Genomic DNA, 17329 nt, shown 5'->3' on the forward strand with positions numbered 1-17329 from the left:
ACAAAATAACTTGCTTTGCCGCAGTACTCAGAAGCTGTTTAAAGTCAGAGAGAGTCAATATGACTTAAGGGGAACAGATTTCTTTAAAAAAAACAAGATGAGGACAAATATAAAGCAGAGATGTGTTTCTGTTGGAGGAGTTAACCTGTGGAATAGTTATGACAGTGATTTTAAAAGGTGTAGTTCATTTTCCTTGTTTAAAAATATGTTTAAAAATAGAGTATTAGAAAAAAATATATATCAAGAATGAAAAGAGCAAAAAAAAAAAAAAAAAACCCCAAAAAAACTCTTGATTCTTTTGCTTTGATGTAGTTACTTATCTAAGGCGGAAAGTTTTTTTTTCTTGTTTGTTTGTTTGTTTGTTTGTTTGTTTGTTTGTTTGTTTGTTTGTTTTGTTTTTGCTTTGTTTTATTATTTGCTTCGAGCCCTGTGTACAGGAGCTGCATGCAAAAAGATCTTTTGTTAAAAGGGTTGGCGTAATAAGCAAATGCTTCAGCCAATACCTTTTGATTAGCCTTGTCTCGTGCTTTCTTGCTTTGTGGTAGATCTTTGTTCTGTATTCACTGAGATATTTGAATGCTAATCAATAAAATCAAAATCAAATCAAAAAAATCATATTACTAACATCTTTTTGTCAGGTACTACAGCACTCTTTCAGGGGTCTAGCGGAGTCCATGCTTCGACAAGTAAGGGCTGTTTTCCCATATCAGTATCACTTAGCAATTTAATTCCTTATTGATTCTCTTATCGATTCTTATTGGGTTTTCATTGGCTCCACCCAAAGACATTACTAACATGCAAATTAATTGCATGCTGTGTGTTCAAATGTTTGTACATGTTGGAGGGATTTCCCCCCTTTGTTAAAAGGTGAAAAAACAAAACATTGTCCGTATCCCTGCTGTAGAATGCACCACTGTTTTCCTCCTCTGGCACACAACTGAAATCTGTTAATTGTACAAGTGCGATAGTAACCGATAAGCACAATCCAAAGAACTGAACTACTGAGAACCAGTTCTCTGAAAAAAATCCTCCCTACATGCAGAGAAATAAATTGACTTTTACGGTATCTCTATATCTGAGACTGGCTTCAAGGAGCCCCTAACTTGTAGCTGTGTTTTATTATTTTCATATCTGACTAATGTGAAAATCTCCACAGAATGAGAACACCAGATGATGGCTCAAAAATAAACTGTTTACTTTCATGGTAGCATACATGTTCACCAGTTCACCTATGTCCTATCTAGAGTTGGTTTTGATTTCATCTACATGAAACTAGTGTCGCGTTTAAAACAAATAATCTCTGCCTCCCCCCCTTCGTTCTTTTCAGGTACTCCTATCAATTGCTTTGGTGTTTGTGCTGTGCAGCACTTTGGTGCATCTTGTTGGCTGTAAAGTGCCATATAAATAAAGTTGACATTGACAATGACTTTGACATTTTAAGAGTACAGTGGTTGTTTTTTTCTATAGCTGTTTTCTAAACAGGTAAAATTTAAGCAGACCAAAGCCTTTGGTCCTAACTCAAAATATTTTGAGAATAAGCAAATGAATGTTGAGGTCAGCAAAAGAGCAACAGTAGAGATAAATGTAAATAATTGCTTTATGCAAAAAAGGAAAGAAGCCTAACAGGCTGTGCAAGTATTCCTGTCTTTGTCCAATGTGATGAAATTCAAAACAATGACACAAAAGAATTAGAATAGAATTAGAATTCAACTTTATTGTCATTGCACATGCACAGGTACAGGGCAACGAAATGCAGTTTGCATCCATCCAGAAGTGCTTAGTGATATAGATATATTACAATATATATTAGCAATAATATAGATATGTAAGTATATTACAGAAATGGGTCTATTATGGTATGTTATAATGTACACGGTATGAAGTATGTTGTGAATATTCTATAACTATAAGTATGTACAGGCTGTAGTGAGTACAAGCTATGTACAGGATATGGACAGGATATAAATATGAAAAACTATACAGAATATGAAATAAATAACTTTACAGGAATCTGAGATATACAGCTATACAGAAATGGGAACTATGCAAGTTGTAAACAGTTGTAGGGTTAAAAATTATCGTATGTACAGAATGATTATTACAGAGCTATACAGTAGTGCAGTTAAGGTAAGTGAGGGTGTGGATAATTTCTACAGAGGCTATATAAAGTGCTAGTGGTTGTGAGTGGTGGTTCACTCCATGTTATTATTGTGTGTTTGAGGGTACAGTTGTCCATTGTGTGTGTGTGTGTGTATGTTCAGTCCATGAGTTAACGTGGGTCAGATGTCAGGAGGCAGAGTTCAGGAGTCTGACAGCTGTGGGGAAGAAGCTGTTCCGGTACCTGGTGGTCTTAGTCCGGAGGCTCCTGTAGCGCCTCCCAGAGGGCAGGAGGGTGAAGAGTCCATGTGATGGGTGACTGGGGTCTCTGATGATTTTCCCAGCCCTTTTCAGACACCGCTTCCTGTAGATGTCTTTTATGGCAGGAAGTGGTGCTCCGGCGATGCGCTGGGCAGTTTTCACGACCCTCTGCAACGCCTTCTGGTCCGAGGCAGAGCAGTTCCTGTACCAGACTGTTATACAGTTGGTCAGGATGCTCTCGATGGTGCAGCGATAGAAGTTCACCAGGATGTCTGAGGACAGGTGGTTCTTCCTCAGAGTCCTCAAGAAGAAGAGGCGCTGGTGAGCCTTCTTGACCAGCTTGGAGCAGTTGGTCGTCCAGGTGAGATCCTCGGAGATGTGGACTCCCAGGAACTTGAAGCTGCTCACACGCTCCACAGCCGTCCCCTTAATGTGGATGGGTGGATGTGGGTCAGCATTCCTCCTGTAGTCCACGATGAGCTCCTTGGTCTTCTCGGTGTTAAGCAGCAGGTTGTTTGTGTCGCACCACTCAGCCAGACGATCCACCTCCTCCCTGTAGGCGGCCTCATCGTTGTCACTGATGAGGCCAATCACCGTGGTGTCATCTGCAAACTTAATGATGGTGTTGGAACCATCAGCAGGTCTGCAGTCGTGGGTGAAGAGGGAGTAGAGGAAAGGGCTCATCACACAGCCTTGTGGTACACCGGTGTTCATCGTGATTGTAGATGAGCAGTGGTTATCCAGCCGGACGTGTTGGGGGCGGTTGGTCAGGAAGTCCAGTAACCATTTGCAGATGAGGGAACTGATGCCCAGGTCTGTCAGTTTCCTGATGAGTTGTGAGGGGTGGATTGTATTGAATGCTGAACTGAAGTCTATAAACAGCATTCTGGCGTAGGTGTTGTTGTTGTCCAGGTGTGAGAGGACAGAGTGCAGTGCGATGGAGACTGCATCCTCTGTGCTCCTGTTCTGGCGGTATGCGAATTGGTGGGGGTCCAGGGTGGGGGGGAGACAGGATTTGAAGTGTGCTAGGACCAGCTGCTCTAAGCACTTAGTGATGATGGGGGTGAGTGCTACTGGGCGGTAGTCATTGAGGCAAGATGGGTTGGAGTTTTTGGGTATCGGGACGATGGAGGTGGATTTGAAGCAGGCCGGTACCACAGCGTGGGCCAAGGACAGGTTGAATATGTCTGTCAGCACTCCTGCAAGCTCCTCAGAACACGCTCTGAGAACACGCCCGGGGATGCCATCGGGACCTGCAGCCTTGTGGACATTGATCCTGCTCAGCACCGCTCCTACATCGGTGGGGGAGAGAGTCAGAGGTTGGTGGTCTGGCGTCACGTCTGCTTTGGTTGTGGTTGTGGGGTTCCCTCGCTCAAAACGAGCATAAAAGTTGTTGAGCTCATTGAGGAAGGAGACATCAGAGGATGCGGGGGAGGGTTTGGTGGTCCTGTAGTCTGTAATGGTCTGGAGTCCTTGCCACATGCGTCGGGGGTTGGAGTTGGAGAAGTGTTCTTCTACCTTCTTTTTGTAATGGTGTTTGGCTTTTTTGATGCCCTTCTTTAGATTAGCCCTGGCTGTACTGTAGGCGTGTGCATCTCCTGACCTAAAGGCGGTGTTGCGGGCCTTCAGGAGGAGACGAACATCCCGGTTCATCCAAGGCTTCTGGTTGGGGTACATGGTGATCCGTTTCTGGGTGGTGACACTGTCTGTGGTTTCGGAGATGTAATCCAGTACAGATGAGGCGTACTGGTCCAGGTCTGTGTGGGTGAACATATTCCAGTCTGTGTTTTTAAATCTGTCCTGGAGCACTGCCTCTGTCCCCTCTGGCCACACTTTAATTGTCCTCACAGCAGGTTTCACACGTTGGATGAGTGGTGAATACCTAGGTGTAAGGAACAGGGAGAAATGGTCCGATTGTCCAATGTGGGGGAGGGGTGTGGCTTTGTAGGCTCCAGCCAGGTTGGAATACACATGGTCTAAAGTCTTGTCTCCTCTGGTGTGGCAGGAGACATGTTGGTGGAATCTGGGAAGGACTGTCTTTAAGTTGGTGTGGTTGAAGTCGCCAGCAACAATAAAAGCAGCCTCGGGGTGTTTATTCTGGTGTTTGTTAATGGCTGCAGAAAGTTCTTTCATGGCCAACCTAGCATTAGCGTCGGGGGGTATATACATGGCAGTGAGTATGATCGAAGTGAGTTCTCTGGGGAGATAATAAGGTCTGCATTTGACCATTAAAAACTCCGCATTAGGTGAGCAGTGACTCTCAGTAGTAGTGGAGTTCATGCACCAAGCATTGTTAATATAAATGCACAAACCTCCACCTCTGGTCTTGCCGGAGTCATCTGCTAGCCTGTCGGCTCGGTGTGTGTGGCGTCCTGCTAACTCGATAGCATTGTCCGGGCAGCTGTTGTTCAACCATGTTTCGGTGAAAAACATGACATTTGAGTCCATAATCCGTCTGTTGTTAGTGATGGAGAGCCGTATCTCATCCATTTTGTTTGCCAGAGAACGGACATTGGCGAGGAAAATACTGGGTAAAGGCAGCCGGTGTGGTGTTAGCTTTAGCTTAGCCCGTAGCCCTCCGCGCCTACCTCGCCTTTGTTTACGATCTCGGCGCCGTCTGCGTGCACTTCCGCCCGGCCGGGTAGAGTGGGCAGCCTCCGGTGTTCTGGAGATCTCTGGGATGAGTCGGAGATCGGCGATAAAACTGTTAGAGTTATGAGTCCAGATGTCCAGAAGCTCTTGTCTGCTGTAGGTCAGGAACGCACAGCAATTCTGGACGAATAATCCGGTTAAAAGTAGATAAAAAACCGCTAAATAGCAGATTCTGGAGAGACACTGAGCCTCGCGTTGTTCACGCGCCGCCATCTTGGAATTGTGGTCTATGTTCATTGAAATTCTAGCACTTTAATACCTGAAACTATGTGCCACAGAGGTCTGGCTGTGGACCAAGGTGATGTATTCAACAGGAGTTGAATACATGTGTGTGCATTTTTCCGCACTATATGATGAAGGACATAGACAAAACTTGTCGTAAGTGACAGAAGTGGATGATCTGGTTATATTACAGTATTGTGATGCACAACAGATCCTGTAAATATACTTGTTGCTTTGCAACACTTTATGCACATCACTGTGTTTTAACAAAGGAAGACACTTACCTTACTCCTCTCTCCTTACCTACCTGTCATTTAATTACATCTATGTAATACAGGCAGTGTTGGGAAGGTTACTTTTAAAATGTATTCCATTACAGAATACAGATTACATGCCCCAAAATGTATTCTGTAACGTATTCCGTTACGTTACTCAATGACAGTAACGTATTCTGAATACTTTGGATTACTTAATATATTATCATGCTTTTTACAACAACGTGAATGTACTATTGCTGTGTGATTTATTACTATTACTGAAGGTCCGCGACTCCGAACTGTAATAAAGGGACCTCTGACTAATACGGCGGGGTCCCTGTCGGCTCGTAGCCGAAAAATAGCTTTACTTTGTTGTGTGGGTCAACTTTTCTTGCGAGAGACAGAGAGAGGCGTCGAAAGGCTGCTCCAACGGAACTTATTGTTTTCGGAGGAAAACACGAACACGGTGTACAGTCGAGTCTTAATAGCTTACTTACAACTGGGCTCGTCAGGCACTCTTCTTGGCTGAAGTGGTTATTATTATATTTACATGCTTCCAGCTCCCGTTTTTGCTCGATGACAACTCGTACCTTTCCACTCCCCTTTCTCTCCCTCCTCGCGCTCACAGACACATAACGTGTATGGCAGTCCATTCTCCCTGCAGCACGGACTACACTGCCCATGATGCTACATTCTTTACAGCTATGCTTGTAGAATTCTGCCTGTTAGCTTAGCACAACAACAACAACAACAACAACAAAAAGGCGCTCTCTCACCCAGGAAACACACAGTCACAGAGAGAGAGAGAGCATCGCCCTGTAACCATGGCAACCATAACGCTGCCGCCTGGAACAACAGAGCGTAGCTGTCAAACAAAACCCAAACAGTCCTGACCCGCGACAAAATGAAACAGGAAAGTACCGCCGTGTAATCCATTTATCTCAACAAAGTAACTGTATTCTGAATACTACCTTTTTAAATGGTAACTGTAACGGAATACAGTTACTCATATTTTGTATTTTAAATACGTAACGTCAGTACATGTATTCCGTTACTCCCCAAAACTGAATACAGGCAATCTATGAAGCAAGGATTTTGTCACTACAGGGTACACCGGTGATGAAGTAGATGTAAAAGCAGGACATGGAGGAAGACAAAACTGTGGTAAACTAAAAGTGAGCCGTTTATTGTGGCTGATGAAAAACATGAACATACAATAAGGTAAAATCAACAGTGGCGAGAACTAAAACTAAACCTAAATTGGGCGAGACTAGACTATGGCAACTATGATACCTGACCTTAAAATGGTAGTGAGCAGGGGCATGATAGAAACTGTGAGGAAAAACCAAGACTTGAAACATGAACATGCCCTAAATACACTAGAAACTGACATGACTAGGGGGGAGTACAACAGACGACCTGACAATGACTGAATGGAAACACACAGACTAAATACACACACGGGGTGATCAGCTGAAGTGGAAACACATGAGGAAAGAGCTGACACAATAGATCATAATGACACAACAAGGAAAGTGTAAGCTAAGTACACAGAACATGGAAACAAGACTTTCAAAATAAACAGGAAAGATGAGGGGACACAGATAGCTTCCTGTCTGACAGACGCCAAGTGGTCAGACTGGGCAGCATCACCTCATCCCCCATCACACTGAACACTGGTGCTCCACAGGGGTGTGTACTGAGCCCTCTCCTGTACTCACTCTACACCTACGACTGCACAGCCACTAACAACTCCAACATCATTGTGAAGTTTGCGGACGACACTACAGTAGTTGGTCTTATCACCAACGGTGATGAGACGGCTTACAGGGAGGAGGTCAGCGCCCTGACCCACTGGTGTCAAGACAACCATCTCACCCTCAACGTCACAAAGACAAAGGAGTTGATAGTGGACTTCCGGAGGTGCAGAGAAGTACACACCCCCATCACCATCAACGGCGCTGCTGTGGAGAGACTGAGCAGCTTCCGGTTCCTTGGTGTACATCTGGCTGAGGATCTGACGTGGTCAGTACACACAAACAAAACAGTGAAGAAGGCGCAACAGCGCCTCTTCTTTCTCAGGAGACTGAAAAGATTCGGCATGAACCCCCGCATCCTCAGGACCTTCTATCACTGTGCCATTGAGAGCATCCTCACTGGATGCATCACCACCTGGTATGGCAACAGCACCGCCTACAACCGCAAAGCTCTCCAGCGAGTAATGCGGTGCTCTGAACGGATAATTGGAGGTGAGCTTCCCTCCCTCCAAGACATCTACAGGAAGCGCTGCCTGAGGAAAGCGGGGAGGATCATCAAGGACTCCAGTCACCCCAGCCATAAACTGTTCAGACTACTTCCATCAGGAAGGAGGTTCTGCAGCATCCGGTCCCGAACCAGCAGACTGAGAGACAGCTTCTTCCATCAGGCCATCAGACTGCTGAACACGTCATAGACACCTCAGCTTCACTACTGGAACTTTAACATTATGCACTCCATACTGTACAGTAATGCCATTGTTTTGCACATGTCTCAACTCTGTATATTTTTATATATTTTATTTATTGTTGACTCTATTTAATTTGTAAAATATGTGTATACACACACACGTAGAAAAACATTTAGTATACACATCCAGAAATTTTTTTTTTTTTTTGCATATACTATTCTATATTGTACATATATTTATTAGTTTCAGATTTAGCCATTCGTATATTTTGCCTGTTTATGTTATTGTATTTTGCACAACTCTGTTGCTTGTGAAGCTCGCACACAAGAATTTCACTCGCATGTGCTGTACCAATGTACCTGCACATGTGATGTGACAATAAAAGTGATTTGATTTGATTTGAAACGAACTTGACAACATAAACCACACAGACATGAAACATGACAGGTTAGACACACTAACCAACAAGGGAGACTTAACACAGGGAGTGATGACACAAAGGAATCTAAATAAACAAGAACTATTGTTACGGGAGGTCTGTTAAGAGAGCCTCCGTGCAAAAAGAATAGGAATTCTAGTAGGGACCAGCAACAAACCACCACGCACACACTGCAATGGGTTACACAAAATTTATTTGTTCTTCCTCTAGGCAAACTACCGGCTGAAGACAACCCCGGCCAGGGATCCAAAGCCCAAAGACCACCGCAGTCCGAGTTCTTCGCCTAGTTACAAACAGGGGAGAGAGGGTCACTGCACGAACACGCAACCAACCGTATCAATCCTGCAGCTCCCTAAAACAGGTTTGCCACCCACCTTTTCAGGCTTTAACTTTGTTCGAGGCTGGGTCTCCACATTACCTCCCGGCAGTTAAACTTCCCCGAGCTGGTCCAGTTCTTCTTATCGGGGCGCAGGAGGTCTCCAGTCTAGTGCTCGTTTTCCTCTTTTCCAACACGTCCCTTTTTTTTCCAGCACGTCCTCTCTTTTCCAGCACGTCCTCTCACAGCTCCATAGGAATACGTCCTCCTTTCCACGTCCTCCGTTTCGTTAAAAGCAAAAACCAGGCCAGGCTAAAAAAAAATCCTTTCTATTAAAAATGCGCACACTTTGTCCTGGATCTCCGGGGCTCTCCTGCTTCACCGAGGTCCTACTAAAAACAACAACAACACTTCCTGCTTCCTCTCCCCTTTATAAAGAGGAACTCCAATCAGCCGCTCCCTGTATTCAACTCCGCCTCACTGGCAGCTGGGCTAGAGTAAAATCTCCCCTCCCACACAGGTGCAACAACCGTAAATAAACACAAAAACATGCAATTAATCCAAAACAAACTCAAAAACAAAACCAACAAAACTTAGGGGGGGGGGGTTTCTCTCCGTCCTTTCCCACCATGCTATACTCCGTAACACCCACCCCAACTTTTTCCTAGCCCGTCCTCGGGCACTCTACTAAGTATATCGAGGTGGGGGCTTCCCGAGATTTTCACGGGCAGATCTCCTTAAACCCTCCTGAGTTGCAGGGGCGGACTTGTTGGAGGACGGATAGTGACCTGGCCCTGGCATCTGCTGTGCCATACTCCATAGAAGTAACCACTGGTCTGAGGCTGTCGCTATATCATGCGCAGCTGCCGTTCCTGGTTCTAAGGCACCACCTCCTGTTTTATCATTGACGGAAGGCAAGAAAGTACATATGCGCAGGCAATTACGATGGACCACTCTAACAGGCCCATCTTTACCTTCTGGCCGAACTCTGTAGACTGGGTTCATAGGGTTTGGCTGGCCAACTACAATTTGGATCTCTTCCTCCCAGTGTGCTGCCAGTTTACCCTGTCCGTCCCTTCTTGTCGTATGGACTAGAACCCTTTCCCCCGGGAGCAATGGTGCTGCCCTAGCCCCAACATCATACCTGTCCTTCATCCGGCCTGCAGCCTTCTGGCTGCTCTTTTCCACCATCTGGTATGCCAGCCTCAAGCGCTCATGATGTCTCCTCACCCACTCCTGCATCGTGGTTGACTCCATGGGTCTCTTTGTCCCCATAAACAGCTCGCCTGGCAGACGAGCATTCCATCCAAACATCAGGTAATGGGGGGTGTAACCTGTAGACGCATGGACAGAGTTATTATAAGCCTGGAGCAGTTCGGGCAAACATTGTACCCACCGAGTCCGCCTCTCTTCCTCTAGGGTGGACAGCATATTTATTAATGTCTGATTGAAACGTTCACAGGCCCCATTTCCCTGAGGATGATAGGCAGTAGTTCGACTTTTCCGACAATTATAATACTGACAGAGCTCCTTTATGAGGGCGGACTCGAAATTAGCACCTTGATCCGAGTGCAGTTGTTCTGGGCATCCATTTGGCTGAATAATATGTTTCAACAACATCTTCGCTGTAGTTGCAGCGGTCTGGTCCCTGGTAGGTATTGCCCAAGCATACTTTGTAAACAAATCAGTGGCGACCAAAATGTACTGGTATGAGTCTGCCGGTCTACCTAATGTCAGGAAATCAACTGCCACGGTTTGGAGAGGTGCGTGTGTAAGAACAGGACTAAGTGGGGCCTGACCGTCACCACGACCTTTATGACGTACACACCGTTCACAGGATGTTGTCCAGTCCCGCACTCTCTTCTCCATTTGAAGCCAATAAAAACTACGGCGCAGCATCGAAAGTGTCTTTGCCACCCCCAAATGACCATTCCTTTCATGGAAAGCCTTCCATGTTGGTTGCTGTTCCTCCAAAGGAACAAGGATTTGGTAGTACGCCTCACAGGTGTTGGAATCCACCCCCCTGCGGACCAGAACACCCTCCAACAACTCCAGCCGTGACCATTGTTTCATGTAGTTTAAGACTGCAGTAGGCTCCTGGCGTCTTTCCTCCCCAGATGGCATCTTTCCTCGGGCCATGTAGTATCTCACTCTATGCAGCGTGGGGTCCTGCTCTTGTAAGCCTTGCCAGCATCCTGGATCCCAATCGATGTTCACAGCCTGAACCCATGCTTTTTCGTCCACCCTCTGTGGAGGCACCAAATCCTGGGGTTGCACCTGCAATGGCATTCTAGACAGAACATCAGCATTCACATTTTCCTGGCCAGGCCGATACTTAATATCAAATTGATAATTTGCGAGCTGGGCTACCCACCGTTGTTCCACTGCGCCCACTTTTGCAGTCGATAAATGGACCAATGGATTATTATCAGTATAAACTGTGAACAGAGACCCCCATAGATAATCTTTAAATTTCTCAGTCACCGCCCACTTCAAAGCGAGCAGCTCCAGTTTAAAGGAGCTATAGTTTGCATCATCCCTTTCGGCGGGTGCTAAGCTTCTGCTAGCATAGGCTATCACACATTCCTTCCCATCTTGTACTTGAGACAGTACTGCACCAAGGCCCACTTTACTGGCATCCGTATAAAGCCGGAAGGGTAATCTGAAATCAGCAGAAGCTAAAATAGGAGCCTCGAGCAATTTCTGCTTCAGAAGATCAAAGGACTGCTGACAATCCTCATCCCAATTTATGGGGATATTCTGTTTTTTATTCTTCGGTACTCCCACTAGCAGCGAGTTAAGAGGCCTAGCAACACCCGCAAACCCTGCAATGAACCGCCGATAATAACCGGCAAAGCCCAAGAAGGAACACACCTGATGAATAGTCTGCGGGGCCGGCCACTTCTGTACAGCGGCAATCTTATCAGGGTCCGGAGCCACACCCTCACTGTTCACCAGGTGACCCAGGAACTTCACCTGTTGCTGGAAAAGAACACATTTATCAGGTCGCAACTTCAGCCCATAGCTCTTCAATCTTGCAAACACTGCCTGCAGATGTTCTAGGTGGCTGTCAAAATCCGGTGAATATACTATCACATCATCCAGATAGACAAAAGCGGACTCTGTGATTTGACTTCCCAAACAACTCTGCATCAACCTTTGAAATGTTGCTGGAGCATTACACAATCCAAAAGGCATTCTTTCAAACTCATACAAGCCAAAAGGAGTACAAAATGCAGTTTTTTCCCTGTCAGCTTCAGAAACTTTCACTTGCCAATACCCACTTGCTAGATCAAGGGTGGAGTAGTATTTTGATTTAGTCAGCATCGTCAAGGTCTCTTCAATTCTAGGTAATGGATGGGCGTCTTTATGTGTCACTGCATTCAACTTGCGGTAATCCACACAAAATCTCAATTCCCCATTCTTTTTCCTTACCAGGACAATGGGTGCTGCCCAGGGACTTGTACTCTCTCGCACCACCCCTGATCGAATCATATTATTCAGCAATTCTCGCACTTCCTGATACATTTTAGGGGGGATTGGCCTATACCGCTCTCTAATAGGAGGTGCCATACCTGTCGGAATAGAGTGCGTAATTACATCTGTGTGGCCATAATCCTCTTCGTCGGCAGCAAACACATCGCCCCACTTCCTCAAGAGACCATTTAACTTTTCCTGCTCCTCCATAGATAGATTCGACCGCCCTTGTGTCATAACTTCAATGTGAGGAGCTTTACCAGATGGTTCCGAGCTCACCTGGGATACGCCCACTTCAACGATGCCTGGCCTGGTTTGCTCAAACGTGACTTCAAAAGGTTCCTGAATGTCGACATTTTCCGTGGAGAATGTAGCCAGGGCCTCATAACGTCGTAACGTAATAGGAAAAGGATTGAGATTCCTTACTTTGATGGGGACCCGGCCTCTATAGACAGTTCCTAGCGATCGAGCAACGGCAACTGTACTAGGCCCTTCCAATGGCTCCACCAAGATACATTGTCCTTTCCTCAGTGTCTGTGGGGCCCTAGCCCAAATCACCTGCTCACTGTGCTCAGGGATCTTCACCGGGTGGCGGTAAGCGGGTCGCAGGGTCCCTACTTGTGGTACGGGGACAGCTGCCTGAATTCTTTGACAGTCCTGAAAAGCAGATGCCCACGCTTGTTGAGCGTCTACAGTCGAGCCAACAGGCCAGGTCTGGGTCTGCGTCTGAGGTTTCAAAAAAAACACATCCCAACATGGAACGATGATGTTCATACCTAATATAGGTAATGCATTAGAATTATTGGGGTCGTCCTTTGAAATCACAATTCCCATATCTTTCAGGGTAATGTCTCCCACCTGTACTTCAGCTAACACATAGCCCACGTAAGGAATAGCCAATCCATTCGCGGCCTTCAGCTTTAGCCAATTAAGATCACTCTCTTTCCCCGGCTCCTGTTCACCAAACAATCTCCTAAAACAGGCTTGTGGCATTAATGTTACATTAGACCCAGTATCCAGCAAAAATGTCACTTCTTTACCATCAATGAATACTTCTACTTGACGGCATGCCCCTAAAAATTGAGGGTGGTTTAACTGAGTTGGACCACTATCATCCTTTCCAATCACCTGGCCCATAGCGACTGGATTTACTCGTTTAAAGCCATCTGAGATGAAGTGCCCCGACACTCTCTTGCCATGTGTCCACTAACTCCACACCTACTACAAATAGGCTGCCCATGCTCATCCCACTTGTGCCGTGGTCGCTCCACTAACCGTGGGGTTTGCTTTGTCACCGGGGGTGGCTCGGACACTTCAACACCTCCCCTATATTGAGGGGAACTAAGGTTCCACCTTTCTCGCTCACCTCTAGGAGCTGAAAACGTCCGTGGCATTGGTGCTGGTCGGACAAATTCCCTCAGCTCCTCCTGAAGAGTATTTTTGAGATCCATAATTTGCTCCTTCATTTCTGCAAGGATCTCCACTTTAAACTTATCTCTCCAATTCAGAGTATCCTGCCACTTTAAATCCCCTCTTACTACAGCACAAGCGGAGTCCTCATGTACGCCATACAGCGCATCCGCTTCCAATTGCAGAGCCTCTTTACGCACCTGTTCAAATGAGAGGTCAGGATCGTGCCTTAATAAACGCCGCAGATCACGCTGTATCTCACCCTCCCTAAGACCCAAGACAAACTGATCACGCAGGTGCAGGTCAGCCCGCCGAAACCCTTGTGGCTCTTTTGTCTGCAGGCGATGGCCCAACTCCCTTAAGCGTAACGTGAACTTTCTAATAGGCTCTTCTGTCCTTTGTCTACATTCATAAAACATGGCACGCAGGGTACCCACGGCTGTTTTGTCCCCATACAGTTCTTTAAGCTGAAGAAAGATTTTATCTGGCGTATCCCGCTCCGCTTGTTCCAGAATAAGAATTTCACGTCGTGATTCTCCTCCTAATGCACTCAATACAAAATCACATTGCTGTTCTATCGACCACTTTTGAGCACGGAGCATTGCGCTAATTTGACTCTCCCAATCTTCATAATTCGTATTAAGCCCACAAAATTTTGGTACCCACCGATAAAAAATGGTGACGCCATATTCCTGGTTTCAGATAACTCATCCGCCATATTAATCAGTCTAAGGCAGGTAGGTTTGTATACTGGTCACAAATCCTGTCGACAAACGCCAAATGTTACGGGAGGTCTGTTAAGAGAGCCTCCGTGCAAAAAGAATAGGAATTCTAGTAGGGACCAGCAACAAACCACCACGCACACACTGCAATGGGTTACACAAAATTTATTTGTTCTTCCTCTAGGCAAACTACCGGCTGAAGACAACCCCGGCCAGGGATCCAAAGCCCAAAGACCACCGCGGTCCGAGTTCTTCGCCTAGTTACAAACAGGGGAGAGAGGGTCACTGCACGAACACGCAACCAACCGTATCAATCCTGCAGCTCCCTAAAACAGGTTTGCCACCCACCTTTTCAGGCTTTAACTTTGTTCGAGGCTGGGTCTCCACATTACCTCCCGGCAGTTAAACTTCCCCGAGCTGGTCCAGTTCTTCTTATCGGGGCGCAGGAGGTCTCCAGTCTAGTGCTCGTTTTCCTCTTTTCCAACACGTCCCTTTTTTTTCCAGCACGTCCTCTCTTTTCCAGCACGTCCTCTCACAGCTCCATAGGAATACGTCCTCCTTTCCACGTCCTCCGTTTCGTTAAAAGCAAAAACCAGGCCAGGCTAAAAAAAAATCCTTTCTATTAAAAATGCGCACACTTTGTCCTGGATCTCCGGGGCTCTCCTGCTTCACCGAGGTCCTACTAAAAACAACAACAACACTTCCTGCTTCCTCTCCCCTTTATAAAGAGGAACTCCAATCAGCCGCTCCCTGTATTCAACTCCGCCTCACTGGCAGCTGGGCTAGAGTAAAATCTCCCCTCCCACACAGGTGCAACAACCGTAAATAAACACAAAAACATGCAATTAATCCAAAACAAACTCAAAAACAAAACCAACAAAACTTAGGGGGGGGGGGGGGGGGGGGGGTTCTCTCCGTCCTTTCCCACCATGCTATACTCCGTAACACTATAACTAGGCAACCCAGGAGCTTATGACTAGATGGACTTAAACATAAACAATGAATAACAAAATACAAGGAAACTCAAATCCAAACTAATAACAGCCACAGCAAGATCTTAACATACCTACCTACCAATACCTACCAATATACCTAAGAAATCACAAAAATATAACAATAAACTCTAAATGCTGGGTCACAGACCCAGTCCCTGACAGGTATATTGTCTTTTTTCTGCCCCAGTTTTCTTTTTTAATGATATACCCAGTGTAGCGGCAACCTTTGGTCCTTCTTTGCCACTTCTGCAGGACGTAAAGTTTCTGACTTGTGCTCTTCTTGAATCGCTTGTATGCCTTTCGGTAGCAAAAACGAGGCAAATGTAAAAAAAGGAAAACATTTATTCTCCATACAAACCGAAAAATACAAAACAAATGCCTCTGGTGGGAGCTCTGTTTACATTCCTTTTATGTTACAACGAAACCACAATAAACGGCGACGATCAGAAAACTGTTGCTCCACGTCCTGCTTACTTACTTAACCTTTCATGGTGCCTCATGCCTAACACACCCCCTTTACGACACCTACCAACACTTTACAACAAGCCAATAGATTAACAAGGCAGGACAAATTTGTGGAGCATATTGTTTTATGTTGTAATGCAAAATAATCAAGATTATAACTACAAACTCAAAATAAAGATCACAGCAAAATGTTGGCCTAAACCGTTTAAGCTCCAACACCCAGTTCCCCAACATAAGGTATATATAAAAACAACTGACTTAACCTGCTAAGACTCTTAACCTCCTAAGACCCGAACTCTTTCATGGCATGCATTTTTAACTCTTTACTATTTAGGCTGATTGGGACCTGATGAATGTAAAAACAAATAGTTACCAGATTTAATTTTTTTTACCGGATTTTTTTTTCTGAGAAAAATGAAATCCACATATAAGGACATTCGTTTTAAATTTTGATAGAACACTGATAGTATAATGTCCTCATAAATGAATATCAGGCCCTTGTAGAGCAAAATTTTGTATTTTGGTCTAGACAACCCAAAATGTGATGTCCACATATGTGGACACCAGGTCCTAGGAAGTTAATTGCATAATGGAGATAAATGTTAGGTAAATAATTTATGTTATGTTTTGTGTGTTCTGTTCCCACACAGGAACCGTTCTCCGTACTCCTGCATAGGTCCCTCCAGGTACTCCATCACCCTACATGACAACCTGTAACAGATGGAGAGATGAATGGGTACAGATATGATTTTTATATACAACCACTGTAAAGTGTTGTTCATGTAGTCAGTAGAGTTGGATGTCTCGAGACCGATCTTTGGTTTTGGTCTTGTCTTGATCTCGGATCACTCGGTCTTGTCTTGGTCTTGCTGTCTCGGTCTTTCTGTCTCAGATCGAGATAGTGGTCGGGAGATTTGGAGTCAACAGTATCCATGACACACAACGTAATGTTCGATAATGTGTCATGCGCAAAAGCATCAGTTCTAAGAGCCATGCTTAGAGAGTGCTTTGTAGTGAATCAGAAGAGTCGACTCCCATTAAGCGAGAGCCGGCTCCTCACTTAATTTCCTTTCGCTGCTCAGCTCTCACACAGTGGCTCAGCTATGCTCCAATCTCTCCACATTGTGGCCAATCACATACGAGGATATAGGATAATATCATTATGTGAAAAACAGAGAGGGTGTTGACTACAAGTCTAGTAGTCAGTTTTGGAAATATTTGTTTTCTAAATGGAGATCATCCTTTTTATATATCCACTTTCTTTACATTCCATTAACAAAACACCTCTATTCATAACAAAGTTATGAAGGTTTTGTCGAAGGACACATTTTATCATAAATCTACATTTGATGTGTGTCTTCATTGTTTGACTCTAAGGGTGTGTTTGGAGTGTTTGTTGTTCCGTAACGTGTTGCTACTACCTCTGAGTCGACTAATGACTTCCTCCTAATAAGTCATCAACTGACTTGTGTTTCTTGACAATAGCTAAGGTTTTTCAGATCAAATGTTATTAAGGTGCAGTTTTTTGATATCATGTCACTTTAATTAAAAACAATACAAATATAATGAA

General features: G+C 45.1%; 1 protein-coding gene across 6 annotated transcripts; it reads right to left on the minus strand.

Moving 5' to 3' along the window:
• Positions 1-8499: 8499 nt before the first annotated feature.
• LOC146644276 (uncharacterized) lies at positions 8500-15196 on the minus strand. Of its 6 annotated transcripts, XR_014909303.1 has the most exons (6): positions 14648-15196; positions 14493-14556; positions 11565-11672; positions 9835-10024; positions 8749-9002; positions 8500-8657 (listed from the first exon to the last, which is right to left on the minus strand). XR_014909303.1 is itself a non-coding variant. In XM_085396201.1 (4 exons), exons 1-2 carry the CDS (start codon positions 13302-13304, stop codon positions 11635-11637), a joined length of 1077 nt encoding a protein of 358 aa, XP_085252327.1. In that variant the 5' UTR covers positions 13305-14222; the 3' UTR covers positions 8864-9002; positions 9835-10024; positions 11565-11634. The 6 variants fall into 6 exon arrangements, 2 of the variants coding, with proteins under 2 accessions (XP_085252327.1, XP_085252326.1); XR_014909305.1 differs by lacking the exons at positions 8500-8657; positions 14493-14556 and having other exon boundaries at positions 8864-9002; positions 9835-10980; positions 14692-15183; XR_014909304.1 differs by lacking the exons at positions 8500-8657; positions 14493-14556 and having other exon boundaries at positions 8864-9002; positions 9835-10980; positions 14648-15182.
• Positions 15197-17329: the final 2133 nt, after the last annotated feature.

The sequence above is a fragment of the Rhamphochromis longiceps genome, linkage group LG22 (genome assembly GCF_057381845.1).
Source record: "Rhamphochromis longiceps isolate RC_006_pf linkage group LG22, R_longiceps_female_GT1.1, whole genome shotgun sequence".
Taxonomy (NCBI): domain Eukaryota; kingdom Metazoa; phylum Chordata; class Actinopteri; order Cichliformes; family Cichlidae; genus Rhamphochromis; species Rhamphochromis longiceps.